Source organism: Drechmeria coniospora, chromosome 02, assembly GCF_001625195.1.
Source record: "Drechmeria coniospora strain ARSEF 6962 chromosome 02, whole genome shotgun sequence".
In the NCBI taxonomy this organism is placed as follows: domain Eukaryota; kingdom Fungi; phylum Ascomycota; class Sordariomycetes; order Hypocreales; family Ophiocordycipitaceae; genus Drechmeria; species Drechmeria coniospora.
The window spans coordinates 2,471,511-2,488,884 of NC_054390.1; the positions used below are offsets into that span (position 1 = coordinate 2,471,511).

The 17,374-nt window shown below is 54.9% G+C and overlaps 7 protein-coding genes across 7 annotated transcripts; 2 read left to right on the forward strand and 5 right to left on the reverse strand.

The window, feature by feature from the left end:
• Positions 1-1,117: 1,117 nt before the first annotated feature.
• Positions 1,118-2,122, reverse strand: DCS_03811 (uncharacterized protein; the record flags this gene model as incomplete). The annotated part of the gene is made up of 4 exons (XM_040801124.1): positions 1,118-1,214; positions 1,263-1,439; positions 1,573-1,665; positions 1,797-2,122. The coding sequence occupies 4 exons, from the start codon at positions 2,120-2,122 to the stop codon at positions 1,118-1,120; spliced, it is 693 nt and encodes a 230-aa protein (XP_040656157.1).
• A 4,354-nt stretch (positions 2,123-6,476) lies between these two features.
• On the reverse strand, positions 6,477-7,456 carry DCS_03812 (37S ribosomal protein S9; the record flags this gene model as incomplete). The annotated part of the gene is made up of 2 exons (XM_040801125.1): positions 6,477-6,568; positions 6,622-7,456. The coding sequence occupies 2 exons, from the start codon at positions 7,454-7,456 to the stop codon at positions 6,477-6,479; spliced, it is 927 nt and encodes a 308-aa protein (XP_040656158.1).
• A 312-nt stretch (positions 7,457-7,768) lies between these two features.
• DCS_03813 (elongation factor 1-gamma 1) lies at positions 7,769-9,329 on the forward strand (the record flags this gene model as incomplete). The annotated part of the gene is made up of 4 exons (XM_040801126.1): positions 7,769-7,798; positions 7,882-8,068; positions 8,263-8,311; positions 8,366-9,329. 4 exons carry the CDS (start codon positions 7,769-7,771, stop codon positions 9,327-9,329), a joined length of 1,230 nt encoding a protein of 409 aa, XP_040656159.1.
• A 623-nt stretch (positions 9,330-9,952) lies between these two features.
• DCS_03814 (phosphoprotein phosphatase) lies at positions 9,953-11,081 on the reverse strand (the record flags this gene model as incomplete). The annotated part of the gene is made up of 2 exons (XM_040801127.1): positions 9,953-10,688; positions 10,753-11,081. 2 exons carry the CDS (start codon positions 11,079-11,081, stop codon positions 9,953-9,955), a joined length of 1,065 nt encoding a protein of 354 aa, XP_040656160.1.
• A 594-nt stretch (positions 11,082-11,675) lies between these two features.
• Positions 11,676-12,667, forward strand: DCS_03815 (rRNA biogenesis protein RRP36; the record flags this gene model as incomplete). The annotated part of the gene is made up of 2 exons (XM_040801128.1): positions 11,676-11,876; positions 11,933-12,667. 2 exons carry the CDS (start codon positions 11,676-11,678, stop codon positions 12,665-12,667), a joined length of 936 nt encoding a protein of 311 aa, XP_040656161.1.
• A 264-nt stretch (positions 12,668-12,931) lies between these two features.
• Positions 12,932-14,995, reverse strand: DCS_03816 (ABC1 protein; the record flags this gene model as incomplete). The annotated part of the gene is made up of 1 exon (XM_040801129.1): positions 12,932-14,995. One exon carries the CDS (start codon positions 14,993-14,995, stop codon positions 12,932-12,934), a length of 2,064 nt encoding a protein of 687 aa, XP_040656162.1.
• Positions 14,996-15,647: 652 nt separating this feature from the next.
• DCS_03817 (uncharacterized protein) lies at positions 15,648-17,060 on the reverse strand (the record flags this gene model as incomplete). The annotated part of the gene is made up of 1 exon (XM_040801130.1): positions 15,648-17,060. The coding sequence occupies one exon, from the start codon at positions 17,058-17,060 to the stop codon at positions 15,648-15,650; it is 1,413 nt and encodes a 470-aa protein (XP_040656163.1).
• Between the last annotated feature and the right edge of the window lie 314 nt (positions 17,061-17,374).

Consider the following 17,374-nt stretch of genomic DNA (forward strand, 5'->3'; position numbering starts at 1 on the left):
CCAAGCGCACATGAAGATGTAAGTACGGAGCAATTACAACTACGATGATACCTGCACAAGGATACCTGTACGAGCAAGCAAGCAAGTACATGTACTTCCTCACCTGGCTTCGTACTTGTACAGCGCGCACCATGTACTTGTGGTATTGGTATCCGGCAGTGTGTCAGCAGGTACCAATACTCCGTACCGCGCGCGTATGTACGGAGTACTGTGCAGACAATACAGCACCAAGTCGTACGTACCAAGTACTCGTACAGTATAGCATTGGGCTTGGAGAGACGTGAGCAGTCGCCGACGGTCCTAGGAGTACCGATGTCTTATCCAGCAACCGTTTCCGCGTGCCTGGGCCCGCCGGCCTAGAGTCCAACGGCACGACGCAGCTACTCCCATGCACATGCATGCACGTCATTGACGCGGGCCGGCATGGGACTGTTGGCGGTGCTGCCTTGGAGGGCCTCGTGCTTGGGCGCGAGAAGGAGTCATGGCAGCAAGCGATCAATGTACGACAGCGCTCGGGTAAGCACGACGGCACCCAGCGGCCGAGAAGGTCATGGACCACGCGCGGCCAGCAGAGAGGCAGCTGACATGTTCCAGGGAGCGCAACTGGCCGAAGGGTTGGCCGCCTGGTGGCTCTAAGTACTGTAGGGGTCGGGACCCGCTAAGAGGCAAATCGCGTTTCGACGTGACCCGGACGCCGACGGCACTAGGGACAGAGTTTACTCGAGATTGCTCCAAGGCTCTCGCTTCCATTGCACTGGAAGGACAAGCGGTGGGGTTATGGCGCAGGGCACGTCCGTCCACTGACCGATGAAAGGCCATCGTCGAGTGTGGCTTGCCACTTTTGGGGGCCATCAGCCGTGACCAGCATGCGCCGCAGCCGAAGGATAGGGTAGGAACCATGTACCTACTTACAGTACGTACTTACAGTACTTACATGTAAGTGGTAAGTACCAAGTCAGGTACCCGCGGTGTGCACTCGTACTCGCAAGTACTGTACACCGTGGTAATTACTTGCCGCTTCGTGCCTGGTAGTCAGTTGCTGGTCCCTTCGCATGGATGTGCACGTTCTTTCGCGCAATCGACTTATGCAGTACGGAGTACGGATGCCGAGCATTCGTTACTCGACCCAAAACCGATCAGGAGCGCGCTCGATGGACACAAGGAGAACGAGGCCGGTCATGCGGTAACTCGGCGGCGTGACGGACAGGGTGAAGCTGAGGCACATGGTTCGGCAACGCCCCGGCCCTGATGAACTGACTGACCTGACCTGACCGCACGTGCTGGGGCCTTCCTTCAAGCCGATGACATTATCTGGTCCTGTCATGTTGGGCATCTGGCCTGGTTCGCCTTGCTTCAGCTGTGACCGACTGCCTTGACAAGAATCATTCGCCAATGGCTCTGCGGTGTCTGACGAGGCAGCTTGTTGGGCTGAGGCGAAGCTGCGACCAATGGAGCAGAGTGACCGGCATGCCGCATAGAAGGGCGGCAGGTCAGCCGAAAACCAAGTGTGTTGTTGTTGTACGGAGTACTACGGAGTGCTTGGTATTCATTCGTACTGTACGGAGTACTTACCCATCAGCTACAGGTACCAAGGTACCAGGTAGGTACTCCTGCTGGCGCTTGTACCAATCATGCGGCTGCTGGCGGAATACGCACATCAAGCACCTGCAGAAAATGCCCAGTATGGAGTACATGTGCACATGCTGCCACAGATGGATGTAGGTTCCTGGTACTCCGTACTCCGTACGGAGAACTGCACACACGTGCTTCGTGTTCACCGAAAGACACGGTATTACTCGCTGCGCAGATACTCGTGCGTAATGTAAGTACAGCACCTGCGCATGGACGAGGCGATGGCTGGCCGGCCCTGACCACTCTGGCCGCTACAGCGCATGAATGAGACAGAGCCCCCAGCTTTGACCTGGAGCGGCCAGTGCTCTCTCTTTTGCGTCTTTCCATCGAGCCCTTCCACCAACAGGGCGCCTGTGGTAAATTGCTCAGGCTCTCGACTTGGCCGCGATCGGGCATCATGTCGTTTCAGCGTCGCCGTGCTGTCCTTGCGCCCATCGTGCCCGATTTGGATGGAGAATGCTGCCATCGGCCAAGGGTCGGCTGAGGGCATTGTGGTCCCGCCGTACGGCTACGTCAAAGTCGCTCTCTCTAACCAGCACTAGTATCTTCTGCACGTGTACTCCGTACTTTCAGTACACTCCGTACGCACAGCCAGGAGTACGCGCACAGGTATTTGTGCATACTTGCATGTGCTGCTATGTGGTGCATGTATTATTACTGTACTTGAGAGTAGCAAAGCTAGAAATGGTACGCATGCATGTACGTGTATTACCAAGTGCGAGTATTCCGTCGCAAATGCCAAGAGGTGCGAATGGACGCGTTAGCCTGCCAAGCCGTTGTGCATGATCACGATCGGGAGACCTTTTGGCTAGTGCGAGGAGTCGGGCGAAGCGAGAAGCAGTACCCCCATACCGAGAGCCTGGGATCGAAGCCACAATGCGAAAGACCCTCCCGATCGGTTTATTTTTTTTTGCCTGGGTGCGCCGCCAATGGAAGATACTTTAATGCCAGCGCCGCATGTGTGTTACGGAGTGCTCCGTAAGTACCCGTACTTCCTGAACCCATCTCTGGGACGTTGGAATTGGATACCTGATCAATTGATCGAAAGCATACGCAAACAAAGGAAAATAAGGGAATTATTCGCACTTGCATGGAGTCCTGTACACCAAACCAACACACATCTACTTACGCACTTGCATGTAAATATCACTTGCAGTACGAGGGGGGCAAGGGGAAAATAATCCCTTGCACAGCGAGACCTGGAGGGGCGACGAAAAGGGGGGAGGGGGGGAGACCACGACATGGACCGGGGATGTGCAACACGATGGTGCACGCTGTGGCTAGTGCGGACAGATGGAGCACAAAGGATCTCTCGTCCAAAATTGATCAGTTGGTTGACTGCCCACCCACCCAGCCAGTTGACCTGTGGCAATATTTTAACGCAGAATAGCAGCCGCCGTGTCCAGAATGCAGGACTCTGGTGGCTCCGCAGCGGCAGCTCGCCGACCAACCGAGTTGTACTTGTCTGACATTGATTTCTCGCAAGTGCAACGGAATCGGCACTTGACCACTGGCGAGGAGCAAGCATGATGGAGGAATAAATATTGTCTCGAACCATCGGCTAACAGACATTTCGCCTGATGTGTGTGTGGGGAGCTTGCAGCCATGTCAGCGTTGTTAAGGTCGAGGCCAAAAAAAAAAAAGGCTGTTCACATGTGTGCCTTAATGTAACATTGCGTAATTACCAAGTACATGTACGGAGTACCTGCTGTACGAGAGCATTTCCGAAACGCTTTTGAAAAAAAAAAGCCACAGTCGGGAGGGTTGCCGCGTACTGTACTGTAGGTGTTGTCGCTCAGATTCCCCAGGAAGCGAAACGACATGTGCCGAGGTGTGGGCGTGTGGCACGTTGGTAATCCCTGCATACTCGCTGCTCAGGTGTCAAGGCGCACGATCCGCGGGCAGCCATTAGTAACTCCAATCCAACACAAGACTCCACTGAACACTCTTCTGAACCCACTCGCTCCTGGAACGGTGACGAAAATGATGAGCTGGAGAAGCAGCATCGAGTTCTCGAACGCAACGTGAACCCAACGTGGGAGGGGCAGGTACGAGACGAGCACAAGTGGTGTGAGGTATGTACGGTACTGGTACTGTAGTTGTACAAGTCCAAGTACATGCGTGTAAGTACTTGTACTGCGCACTTTGCTCCGTGGCTGGCTGGACGGACATGTCCATCTTGCCAGCCGGCTGTCCTTGCATGTATTGCAATGCATGAAGAAGAATTTCCGTTTTGCGGAAAGCTTGCGTATTGTACGGAGAACCTGAGTGCCTATTCATAGGTCCGTATGTGTGCTCCGTACCGGTGCGAGAGCTCACACGCCACCATTGCCGCGGAGAACGCGGAATGCGCTTGCAGTTTATTTTAAAATCACTCCGGAGAGGAAGGGACAGGAGCCTGCCTGCCTACCAATCTCCTTATCGAAAGGCACGTTCACCATGTTTCCCGTTTGGTACGGAGTAAGTATGGAGGAAAATGACCGTACTCAGGTGTGTTGCAGTTGTACTGTGGTATATACATTACTTGGTATTATTAATAATAGTACAGAGAACCTGACCATTCGATTCTGATAGGTAATTACTTGCACCAGCCCAGGTGCCTAAGTAAGTACTTAGTACTTATACGTGCGGATGCCAGTGGACTGTGTACTGTACATGTACATGTGCTGTACTCCGTGCTGTAGGTGCAAGTAAGTACATGGCACTAGTAGCGACTGCTTAGCTGAACCTGTACCAGTACGGAGTGCTCCGTTCTCCGTACTTGTACTTAAGTGGATTTGTTAGTACATGTACTGTACGTACTTGCTCCGTACCAAGTGCTTACAGTAAAAGTACGCTGTATACTTAATCACTGTCCTTGGCAGCCACCTCGGACTCCGTGTGCCTACTACAGTACGAACTGCTATGCGACCTGCTGGCACCATACTTGTACATGCTATGACTGGGAATTTTTACCGGTATCTTAGACGTGCGAAATTCACGGACTGAGTTGCATTACGCAATCTGCAAGCAAGGCGCAAGCATGGAGTACATGTACCAGTATAGTATACTTAGGCACACTAGCAGATATATAATAGTTGTATGTACTAAGGAGACCAAGGTACTCAGGCACTTCGTTCAACTACAGTAAGTACCTACTTACTTGCATGTACAAGTAGGTGTAAGCACTGTACTTGCATGTTCGACGAAACGTGGGCTGACTACGGAGTACGGAGTTCTTGCCCTGTACAACCTTGGTACCTACGACTAGGAACCTGCCAGTACCTACCAAGGTGCATTATTTCGCCGATGCGTACCTTGGTACCTACAAGAGGCACCTACAAGTAGGCAGGCCGATGTACATATACTATACTTGCATGTACCCCGTCCGCTGTACCATTGCTTCACCTTGGCTGGCCATGCAACTCACAAGTACTTGTAGCTGCTTGCTACCAGGTTGCTCGTTGAGTCGCCCCTGTATTGCATGGCACCGTAGGTGTACTCCCTAAGTACAAGTACTTGTAGTTTGTCAACGATCCGACTACTAGGTTAGTACTCCGTAGTATCCTAAGTACTAGGTGGTAATCGTGCCTACTTCGCACCTGAGCCTACAAGTAGTTGTACTGCTGCTGTACTTGTGCTGTGCTGTACGTAATGTACATGCCGGTGCTGTAAGTGCTAGTGCAGCTACGTGTCAAGTGCTGGAACAGCAGCAAGCACGGGCTTCTGCGCCGTTCACGCGTATGCCGTTGCTGCCCATCAGCTCATGCGGGCACCTGCATCAACGTTGCATAAACGATGGGGCAACCGACAAAGCTTCATTGATTAACTATTCGCACTACTGCCCAATGTACCCGTAAATAATGTGCGTACACAAGCGCATGTACTCCGTACAGTGTAGTGGCATGTGCATGTGCGAGAAGATGAGCCCCACGAGCCCCTCATACCAAAGTACGTACACAACACATGTTCTCACCACCCAACTACCGCCCGTTGCCGAGCTTCTTCAACAAAATCGTCGACGAACTGGATCGAAAACTGGCGCCGATTGCCACGCACCGTGAAACGGCTGGCCAGGCCGAGTTCGGACCGATCTTGGTCTTTGTTGAACAACATTCCACCCCGAGTACCGGCTCTGCTGCAGGTACATGGAAATAGAAGCACCTTTGCATTTCATTTTCCGGCCACGTGGGATTCTAGATCTTGGCATCGCCGTCGATGCCATATAATTATTGTCGTCACCAAGACCCGTCGTGTCCAATCTGTCGCCTGTCATCTATGCTCGTCTCAGGTGTCGCTGACAAGCCATCCTTTGTTGACATTCATCAAGCGATGCATGCCCGGCGCTCCAACAGGTCGCCCGGCCCATCGGTCGGTCGATTGCCAACCGACACGCGGAAGTGTGCAAGTAGACAAGTTGCTTCGAGAACAGGCCCTGCATCTCGAGATGCCTCAGGCTGTTGGCATGCCGGCCGGCCATCAAAATTATGCCGTCAACGCCTAGTTGTGGCCACGACGCATCACATGCGTTGTGTCCATTCGTCCATTGCATTCGATATTGCAATGACGTCGCCGACTCCGCAATACCCGGCCCTTCAGGGCAGTATCGCTGCGCTTGGCTCCTGTTCGACCAACGGCTTTCCTTGCCGCAACCAAGATATGAACGAAGTGGGTGTGCTTGTGCTCGTACATTGTTCACACCTAAGATATGTACAGTCGACATGGTACGTTCGGCGGTACCGCGAGCGGCCGCTATCCGGCCGTCGGGCATTGTGCGTGCTGTCCCGCGTGAGCCCACGACGCCCTCTGCCTGCCCGCCGATTCTTCCCTCCATCCGCCATGTGGGGGAGCGACCGTCTCTCGCACTATCGCTTGACCCAGGCAGGCATCTTGCGGGCCTTGACGTGCCCGTGCTTCTTCCTCTCGACCGTTCTCGGATCGCGAGTGATGCACCCGGCTTTTTGCGAATCAGCACATGACGTTGGCAACAACTTCCGGAGAAAAACGTACCCTTCCGCAGAGCCGTCTTCAGCGCTGGCTCGTGCGCGATCAGCGCCTTGGCCACGGCGAGGGTGAGTGCCTCCGCCTGACCGGTCGTTCCGCCTCCCTCTACCAGCGCCCACACGTTGTACTTGTCCAGCCTCTCCGTTGCCGTCAGGGCCCATAGCGCGCTCTCGCGATCGTGCACCCGCCCAAAGACTTCGTGGAGGGCCTTGCCGTTTATGAGCACCTCGCCGGTGCCTTCGACGACAAAGGCGCGCGCCGTCGACTCCTTCCTCTTGCCGACACCGACGGCGCGACCAAATTTATCAATGGTGATTGGTCTCGGCATGTTCAGAAACGGGTTGATGTCCCGAGAAAACTCTTGCAGCGCCATCTTCACCTCGCCTGGCCGAAGGGTCGGCTCGATGAGGTTGAGCCGTTTGGCTGCCTGCATCACCTTTGCGTAATGGGACGCCTTGATGCGCTCCCCCATCTGCGACCGCATCTCATCGAGCTTGGTCCAAGGGACAACCGGTGCCTCGCCTGGGGGGACTGTGGGAAGGTGGTGGTATCTCGTCAACAGGTTGGAGATGCGAATGTAGAGGTCGTTGAATTGGGGTTCTCGGGAAAAGTAAGATGGCGTCGCCGGTACCGTTCGGGCGTGTGTGATGCCTTGATAGGGAATCTGGCCAGCTTCCACCAGAGTCGTTGGCGTAGGATCCGCTGTGCCCGTTGACGACTGTGATATCGTCCGGAGGAAGACCCGAGGACTGGTCGGCTTCCGAGGCATTTGGGCCAATTGGACATTCGCGAGCTGCCTCTGGCACCGCAAATGCGGAAGACGACTCGCTAGTGCAGCCATGTTGATGTCTGTGTGCCTTGAGCAATGGGCAGGGTCCGGATCGACGACTCGTCCCTCCGTTCGTGAAGGTATCGTGGAAATCTCTTGACGCCAATCATACCAACGACAGCTTGTCTCGCCTCGGATTCTTTTCCATCACGTGAAGATAAGATATCGCTCCCAACAGCTAGAGTGGGTCATCGTTGCGGGGCTTGCATGCTCGTTACCACGACCACCTCTGCACGAAAATTTCCCTTCCCCTCCAACTTTATTTCTTCCACCTTTCAACCCTCCGAAACATCATCCCCCTTGACCAACCACGCAACCATCAAGATGACCTTTGGTACTCTCTTCACCTGCGGGGTAAGCTTGCATTCTCACCGTCGTCGCTCGATAGGTCCGCCTACGTTGTTTTATCGCCGCCGAGAGCTAACTCGTTTGCGCAGGACAACCCTCGCTCCATCGCCATCAAGGTGGTCGCTAAGGCCAACGGCCTTGACCTCAAGGTCGTTGAGGCGGACTGCACCAAGCCCAGCGCCGAGCACCTCAAGGCCCACGGCCTCGGAAAGATCCCTGCTTTCCTCGGCGAGGATGGCTTCGCCGTGTCGGAATGTGTTGCCGTCGCCATTTACAGTAGGTACTATGCCTCGAGTGCTGTCCCGTCTTCCCCGCCTTGGGGATGCTACATCGTGATGATATTGCCTTTCAATTTCAGTTATCCCTGTCTGAAATCAACGTGTTGAAATAGTCTAACATCTGATTGCTGTGCCCTTTCATCTGCTCTGCTTGCCCTGATTTGCGTTGAACGAAGCTGACGATTGGAAAAGTCACCTCCCAGAATGAGAAGACCACCCTTCTCGGCAAGACCAAGCAGGAGTAAGTTGTGATGAAGATGCGACCTCCATGGGTCGGAAGGCTAACGACTTCCAGCTACGCCTCCATTCTGAAGTGGATGTCTTTCTTCAACTCGGAGATTGTTCCCGCCATGGGCGATTGGTTCCAGCCTCTTATTGGCAAGATGCCGTACAACAAGAAGAACGTGGACGATGCCTCCAAGGCTGTCCTGAAGGCTGTCGGAGTCATTGAGAAGCATCTCGTCCGCCACACCTACCTGGTCGGCGAGCGCATCACCCTCGCCGATCTCTTCTGCGCCGCCCTCCTGAACCGCGGCTTCCAGTACTTCTTCGACAAGCAGTGGCGTCAGGAGAACCCCAGCGTCACCCGCTGGTACGAGACGATTGTCAACCAGCCCATCTACACGGCCGTTGCCAAGAAGCTTGACTTCCTCGAGAAGCCTGCCCTGACCAACACGCCCCCCAAGCAGGCCAAGGCCGAGCAGCCCAAGGCGGCTGCCAAGCCTGCCGCCGCCAAGCCCGCCGCCACGGAGGAGGAGGAGGCCCCCAAGGCCAAGCATCCTTGCGAGGCCCTCCCCAAGGCCACTTTCCCTCTGGATGAGTGGAAGCGTCACTTCTCCAACAACGAAACCCCCGATGCCCTCAAGTGGTTCTGGGAGAAGGTTCCTCTCGAGGAAGAGTACTCCATCTGGCGTTGTGACTACAAGTACAACGACGAGCTCACGCTGACCTTTATGTCCAACAACCTCATCGGTGGTTTCAACACCCGTCTCGAGGGCTCCCGCAAGTACATCTTCGGCAGCGCTTCCGTCTATGGCGAGAACAACAACTCGGTCATCCAGGGCGCTTTCGTCATCCGGGGCCAGGACCACGAGGGCGTCTTCGACGTTGCCCCCGACTGGGAGAGCTACAAGTTCACCAAGCTGAGCCCCAAGAACGCCGAAGACCGGGCCTTCCTCGAGAACATGTGGTCTTGGGAGAAGCCTGTTACCGTCGACGGCAAGGAGTACGCCCACGCCTGCGGAAAGGTCTTCAAGTAAATGTCCACTAGGTCGGCGACGAAGGAAGGACGACGATGATGGAATGTATGCCTGAGACGACTAGTAAATAAAAAATAAATGATTATGATTTCATGTGCCTTGGCGTACGTGAGATGTGCGCATGCACTCGCAGCTGCGCCATGTTTATTTGTCTGTTCCATCCGCCGAGAGAATCATGCTACAATTTCTCCTCATTTCACATATCCACATTTCATACACATGGCATCATGATTTCCGTAACATCTCTGGCATCGATAGCCTCGAAGGGTTGGGTTCTGTATCTAGGAAATGAGAGAATAATGCTATATTGTAGTCATTTCATTGGAAACATTTCCGGTATCGATACCCTGGAATGGTTGCGATATGTATCTAGGAAATGAGAAGATCATGCTACATTGTCGTCATTGCATTCATTCACATGGCATCGTGATTTGAAACACTTCCGGCATTGATATCCTGTAAAGAATGCGTTCTGTATGTAAGAAATGAAAATGTTTGGGTATCTGAATGGTGAGAGTGGGTAAAGGCAATCGGTGATTGGTATACAGAAGAACGACCTTCGGTCACCAAGGCCAACGGGCCACGCGGCATCTCGACGGCGCGAGTTGGAGCTGCCATCGTTTCTATCCGATCGACTCAGCGGGACTGGTAGGCAATTGGTGGGTTGCATCCAGGACGAAGGGTGTCTGACGCATGTACCGACTGATATCTTCCTGAAAACAGAGCAGGTTTAGGTAATCGTGGACCTGAGGCAGGACGGCAACACCTTCGTTCTCGACGCCCGAGAACTCGGGAATGGGGAGGATGTTGTGCGGCTCGCTGCGACCCTTCTCGGGAGAGTCGTCGACGAGAACGGTATTGGACTGATCCCAACGAGCACCACGATCGGCGGCAGGATGGGACGCCTGGACCTCGGCACTGTCCCAGACGGTGGTGAGGCGCTTGTAGCACTGAACGCGGGCATTGTAGTCTTCCGAGGAGAGGCCGAAGCGGTCGCGACCCCAGACGACGACACAGCGCTTGCGCTGCTCGGGCGTGAGCAGCTGTGACAGCATGTGACGGACGTTGTCGGGTCGAGCGGACGACCAGACGGCGAGATGAAAGGTATCGAGACAATAGGCTAGAAATCGACGGGCGTGCGGTCGTTCGACGAACTTGGTGGGAAGCCGTCTGGATGGACGGTAGAGGAGAGTGCCGTTGAGGTCGAGTATGACAAGAATGCGTCGCGGGGCGGGCATGGCAATTGGCGGGGCGAGCGACTGGAGGAGGTAGGCGGGAGTCGGGTTGGGAATGCCTCCAGATGCAAGGCTGGGGGCCGTACGCTCGTTTCCCGCTGCTTTCTTCGAAGTGGCCGGGAGACTGGTTCGATGTGGCACGTTAGAAGGTGACAGCGGTTGATGCAGAGTCGGTGCCAGCGGTTTACCTGACTACAGCATTCGTAGGGAGCTGGCCCGTTCCAGCATCGCCCTGTGTCGGCGTCACAGCTGCGGTCGCCACCGGAGCCGTTTTCGTCTTGCGTCCTCTTCCCTTTCTAGTAGGTAACGCGGCGGCAGGGCCTGTGGACGAATTGGGCGGCGGTGCTTCGGTCAGATCGTACGGAATCGCGATTTGTTCGTCCATCTGTTGCTGCAGTCGTTGTTGGAGTTGGCTTTGTGCGAGCTTCTGATCGCGGCTTTCCTTGGCAGCCGCCACTAGAGTCTTCCAGAGATCCTCCCCCTTCCGCCTGTCGTTTGCGTCCTTGTGTGAATTCATGACTGCCGTGTGCTGTTGGTTGGGGGCAGATCCATCGTTCTTCTCGTCCGAGGTCCGGCAAGTTCGGTGTTTGGAGAAGCTGTGCTTTTTTCTAAGCCGCCGTGGACCTGGTTGTGTAAAAAAATGGTTAAGGAGACTTGACGTCCTCCGCATCGACATGGAGGCTGCCTGGATGGTGATGCACTCGTATGTGAAACACAAAGGCTGGAAAGGATATAATACTTATGAACGAGTACGGGACATGCCAAGTACAAGTGCAACGCATGACGTCCGACGAGTCTGCGAGTATTACTCCATACTCCGTAAGTACCTGCCCGTCTCCTTTTTTTTTTCTTTGCCAAGTGACTGAGATGGTTTGAATCACTGCGACCCACCTGATGGAACGCCCCGGTATATGCACAGAGAATTATTACTTGTACTTATAAGTACTTACAGTAAGTAAGTATCAATAAAGAATGCAGGTAATAACTAACAATACTTAGCTGCTGTTATCGATAAGCGCTCAATGCTACCAACTCAAAAACCCCGAAAGTCAGTCAAGATCGCCAGTCGCTTCTCGCTCCAGCATCTGTACTGGGCGCAACCATCTAAAAAATGCCGCCGAAAAGACGTCTTCCTTCGTTAGGGCTTGATAGAAGGGTACGGGTGAGACGGGAAGACGAATGGCAACCGGACACAACGCTTACGGATGACGAATCTGGGTCCGACGTTTCTGAAGCGGCATTCGACCGTGATGACGGTATGAGGCAGCGCGAAACGTCACCGTCAGAGACCAGTTCAGGCACTGCTTCAGAGGTATGTTTCTGACAGCTGTGCTCGTTTGCCGTCATGAGTAGCTTACGATTGTTCAGGGGGAAGAAGGTTCGGACGAAGAGACGGCCCCAGTTAACATATCCGCCGTCTCCTTCGGCGCCCTCGCCCGAGCACAAGCTTCTCTACCACCACCCGAGCGCAGAGCGAAAAAAGCTGGTGCTGAAATGACAGAGGACGATTCCAACGCAAAAATCTCCATCCGGGAACCCAGGAAGAAGGAGGAAAAGGTCAAGCCTCCCAAACGCAGCTCCAAACACGCACCTCAGGAGCAGTCGTCCAAGAAGCCCGTATCTCGCCGGCGCGAAATACTGGCGGATCCTCGTCGCAAGTTCCGCGATCCGCGTTTCGACCCCCCCACCGGCCACTTCGACGAGAGCAAGTCCAAGAAGGCGTACGCTTTCCTCGACGACTACCGTGACAGCGAAATCGCCGACCTACGGGCCCAAGTGAAAAAGACCAAGGACGGAGACGCGAAGGAGGTCCTCAAGCGCCAGCTGCTGTCCATGGAGTCGAAGAAGAAGACACGTCTGCGCAAGGAGGAGGCCGAGAGGGTGCTGGCCGAGCACCGGCAGCAGGAGAAGGATCTCGTAGCCCAGGGAAAGAAGCCGTTTTATCTCAAGAAGAGCGAGCAGAAGAAGCAAATGCTAACAAATCGATACGAGAGCATGAGCAAAGGACAGGTCGAAAGGGCCATTGAGAGGAAGCGGAAGAAGATGGCAGGCAAGGAGAAGAAGGAGTTGGGGGCGCTGGAGCGAGTGAGAAGCCGTCGATGAGATGGATGGTCGGTCGCCAACGCGTGGCAACAATGATGCATGAAAATGGGGGGCATGGTGCCTGCCCGATATCTATACCGTTGAGCCTGATACCCATTCTAAGCTCTTGATTCTACAGCCGACGCCGTCTGTCATACAAAATATACATGTCCGTCATGGTACAAGGCAGGAATCGTACTACATACATGGGCCCGCCATTCTTTTTCATGTTCGTGCAGTGAATGACGGCTCGGTGACATGCGGACGGACGATGGATGCATTGGCTCATTCGGCCTTGCCGACGTATCCCGACCGGGCGACGGCATCGACGAAAAGCTGCCTGCAGGGCACCTTGCTTCCCAGTCTTGCACAAAGTAGAAAGGCGCCGCTTAGCTTGCGATGCAGGCTGTACGTCTCCTCGGGCGGCGGCGCGAGACGCTCGTGGAGCATCAGAGGAATCAGCGCCTTCACGCGCTCCGTAATCGTCTGATCCTTGAAGTCGTACACCTCCGGGGCCGATGCGAGGAAGGGCTCCGCGATGGTCAGCACCGAGTCGACGTGGGCGTCAAACATTGCCTTGCTCTCATGGCCCGTCAGGTAGCCTAGGCTCTCGGACAAGTGGCCAACGGCGACCCTGTCGGCACGCGAGGCGGCCTCGAGGAGTTGGACGTACTGCCGGACGAAAGTCTCGGGGTAGTCGCGCGAGGCGCCAAAGTCGAGCAGCTCGAGCTTGTTGTCGTCGGCGTTGTAGAGAAAGTTGGTCCAGTTCGGGTCCGTCTGCATAAACTTGAATTCGGTAATTTCACGGAGGCAGAGGCGCATTAGCTGCGTGCCGATCCAGTCACGTTGATGCTGGGTGAAGGACTTGACGCGCGTGACGCCTACGCCGTCGAGAAAGTCCATCGTGAGCACCTGCTTCCCGCAGGCCTCGAGGTGGACGTCGGGCGCGAGGAAGACGTCCTCTTCTCCTCGGAGGAGTTCCTTGTACCGAATAGCGCATTCGGCCTCTCGCTCGTAGTCACACTCCCAACCGAGCTCGAGCCGAGCGTTGTCGATGGTCTTGTTGAGATACAAGCCCTTTGGCAGCAAGCTCGTCGCGTTGAGCAGGATGCCGAGGTTGTCCAGATCGGAATTGATGGAATCGGCGACGCCCGGGAACTGGACCTTGACGGCCACCCTCTTGCCATTGGACTTGAGCACTGCTTTGTGTACTTGGCCGATCGATGCCGCTGCTATCGGCTTCTCCTCGAACTCGCTGAACAAGTCTCGCCAGTTTTCGCCAAGGTTGCCGACCAGGACCTTGTCCCTTTGCCACGCGGGCATGTAGTCGGCCCTATCCTGAACCCGCTGCAGAACCTCCTGGATGGGCGCCGGCAGCATCTTGGTATCCTGGAAGCTCATCATCTGGCCTAGCTTCAGGGCGGCGCCCCTCATGCGGGACAGCTTAGCCACAAGCCTCTCCATGTTCCTTTCGCTGAGCAGAACGGAGCCCTTGCCGCCGCCTCCAAAGGCTCGAGTGATGCCCTCCGTCATGGCGCCGCCGAGAATACCAGCAGCTAGACCACCGTAGTTCCACATCCGACTCATGCGAGATGCTGGAACTTTGGATTCTCGCAACCGATATGCGCGGGTGCTCGTGGCCTGACCGCCGTGTTCGGCGACGGTATCATTCGAGTCCACGTCGACCTTCTTCGAACACACCTGTGCAGCTGAAACGTGCTGGGGCTGTCGCTCCATCGCTTGCGCCAGGCCACTCGTTGCTGGCCGCGGAGGTGATGCCTTGTCTCGCCCCTCAGAATGGTTGGCTGTGGAGCCATGAGTTGCATTGATATCTACAGGCCGCTTGACGGGCCAGTGTCGTAAAGGGTGCTCTTTGGCGGAGCTCACCACGCGTGGCTGCTGTGGCCCAACGATGGTCGTGGCCTTTTGCTTTCTCACCGATTCCAGTATTTTCGAGCCCCGTGCCGTATGAAAGATATTGACATCGATTCCAGGGGGGAGATCCAACTCTGCGGCCAGATCTCCCTCCGCCTTCATGGCTTGCTCTTGAGCCGTCGAAAAGGAGGCTGGCACAGTGTGCGGTGTCTCCCCTTCAGACGGCTCACATCGGCTCGCGCTCGTCCCCGGTTTCGCGGCTGCATGATCGTGAATACCGTTGCCTCGAGCCGTCGCAAGGTTTTCCTCGGTGACTTTGTCTTTCCCATTCTTCGCAGCGCTGGTCGCGGAAATGCTCGACGTTTTGCTGTATACGTCGAGTTGTCGGCTTCGCAAGGCGATGTGCTTCGAGGCGACCGATCGGGAGGCGTTGAGCAGTGCCGCCACATCAATCGCCAAGTCCACAAACCTCATGATGAGGAAGGGCTCGTGTCACCAACAGTGCATTCGCCAGTCGTGTTTCTGCAAGACGTTGGTTTGTGGTTGGAGTGGATTCCAACTACAGGTTCAGCCGTCATATCGAAGTACCTCATTTGCCGTTCATATGCAGCTAAGCGGGTTCCCCTACAGTACGTCGGTCAACCAACCCTACGACAGAGTCTCGAGAAGTTTTCCAGACAAAACTACGAATAAAGAGCATTGCTTTATGATTGCCACTATGATTCAGTTGGAAAGTTTCTGGGGATTTTCTAACCTGACCTAGTCCTGGTTGCCGACAGAACCCCCCAAAAATCCACCCTATGCTACTCTCATGAACAGTACATTCAGATGTCGTCGTCCTTTCCGGCATGATTGCAATCCAGAATCCTTCTTTGATACCTTCAAGGTATATAATGTGTCAAAACTCCGCCGTCGATTACGTCATGTGCGAAAGGCGGCTTGATGCCGACCCGTCATCATCATCGATGCCATCCCAAAATGTACCCTGGCCCCTCGCCCGTTCTCCGCCGAGCCTGAATCAATGCGCCACGCCAAATTCCAGAGCAATGCCATTACCAAGATGAAATAAAGTAGTGAAATGGCTCATATAATCAACGCTAATGTCACGTGTGCTCGTTCGCCATATTTACTCCTGTTTCGAACTCGGCCGTGTGACGGACCTCAAAAGTGAGCCCTTTGGCTTCATCAATGCTGACTGGCGACTCAAGGAGCTGCTGGGGGTCTTGCGTTTTGGTGTTCCCATCTTGCTCAAGAGCCTTTGAGCTGCCGGGGTGAAGTTTCCTCCCGAGACTCGTGGGCTGCTTGGGAACCTCGGGACCGGCGTTTTTTCCACCTTTCCGGTCAAGCCATTGCGGGATGCCTCCTTGTTGGATTTCGCTATCCGATCGACTAGCCGCTCATGAAGCGACTCTCGCTTCCTCTGCTCCTGCAGTTTGAAGGGGCTGTACTCGTCACCAGGACCGAGATTGATGGCTGCGGACTGATCGGTGACGGATTCGTCGTCCTCGTCAACAAAGGCGTAACCGTTTACTCTCGGCGTCTCGCCTGCGCCCGCTGCACTGGAATCCTGATATTTTTGCCGCGACTTTCCGGCGATGGCGTCACGGACCGAGGACATGGTGGGCGAGGGTGGCCGTTGCGGGAGGTGTGGCTGTGGCATTCTGGTGTTCTGCCGCAATATGATCTTGGGTGGCGCCCGCGATGCCTCTTGGAGAGACTGGGCGACAGGGATGTGGTCATCATCCAACCCTTCAGGTTTGAACATCAATCCGTTTCTTGGATTTGCGTTCCAAGAATCGGGCCGAGCGGGACGATCATCGGCATCCTTGATGGCAAGCCGGTCCCGTTTTAAGAAGCCGTCGTCGACGAGATTACCTGTCGCCTCAAGCCTGTCCGTGACCTCCTTCTGCTTGATCATTTGCTTCGACGGGAGCTTGTTGCGGTTCCACAACCAAGCATTCTTCTCCGCCTTTTTTTGATTTTGGTTGTCTATGAGTTTGTAGAAACTTTCGTTGTCTTCGCTCGTATAGGTCGACTGGAAGCCGGATAGACTCATGTTGGTGTCGAGCGGCGGGTTCGGCTCGAAGGCTGTCGAAGCGATCGAGGCAGGTGTATCTCCGATGTAGGTGTTTGGCGTCCGACCACCGTCTTGGAACATGCTGGAAGCCGACGGCGTCGTCGTCGTCGTCGTCCTCGCGCCCTTCCTTGTCCGCGCTGGCGTCATGGTCTGGTGCAGTCTTTGAGCGGCGCTTGATATCCATCGGGAATCTCGTGACTGAAGCGCATCCAAGTACTCGTTCTGTATCATCGACTCCTCGATGCCGGGGAAGTAGTCTCTCGCGATAATCCGAGAGAGAGTTTCAGTGTATTCGTCTTCGTCCAGCACTTGCTTAGGTCGCTTGATTCTCCTCACCTGAGGAGGTGGCGGCATCAAGTCTGTTTCGGCCCTCTTCCGTACCAGTGCCTTTGGGTGGCCCGATGGCGAATCAAGGACCATGAGCGCAGCATTTTCTTCGGGCCAGCGGAGATGGTGGCTCATGTTCACGTCTAGCGATTGCCACTTGTGGTTCAACGTGTCAGTATCGTGAGAGGCTCGATGATGAAAGTACGAGTTGGAGTTGAACCGCCGAGGTCGGGGACCCAAAGCGATAAGGATAAGGAACGAGGTCCAGCTGCTTTTGTTTTACCTAAGCACATGTACATGTACAAGTACAACACGGATTATAGTACGGAGTAGTGTACGGAGTACAGTACAGGTTATTCCGCCGTACTGTATTAGGACTCCGTACAAAGTACGGAACTTGGGCGCACTAGTAACGCCTAATAAGAAGCGATGATGCATTTAGCCAAATA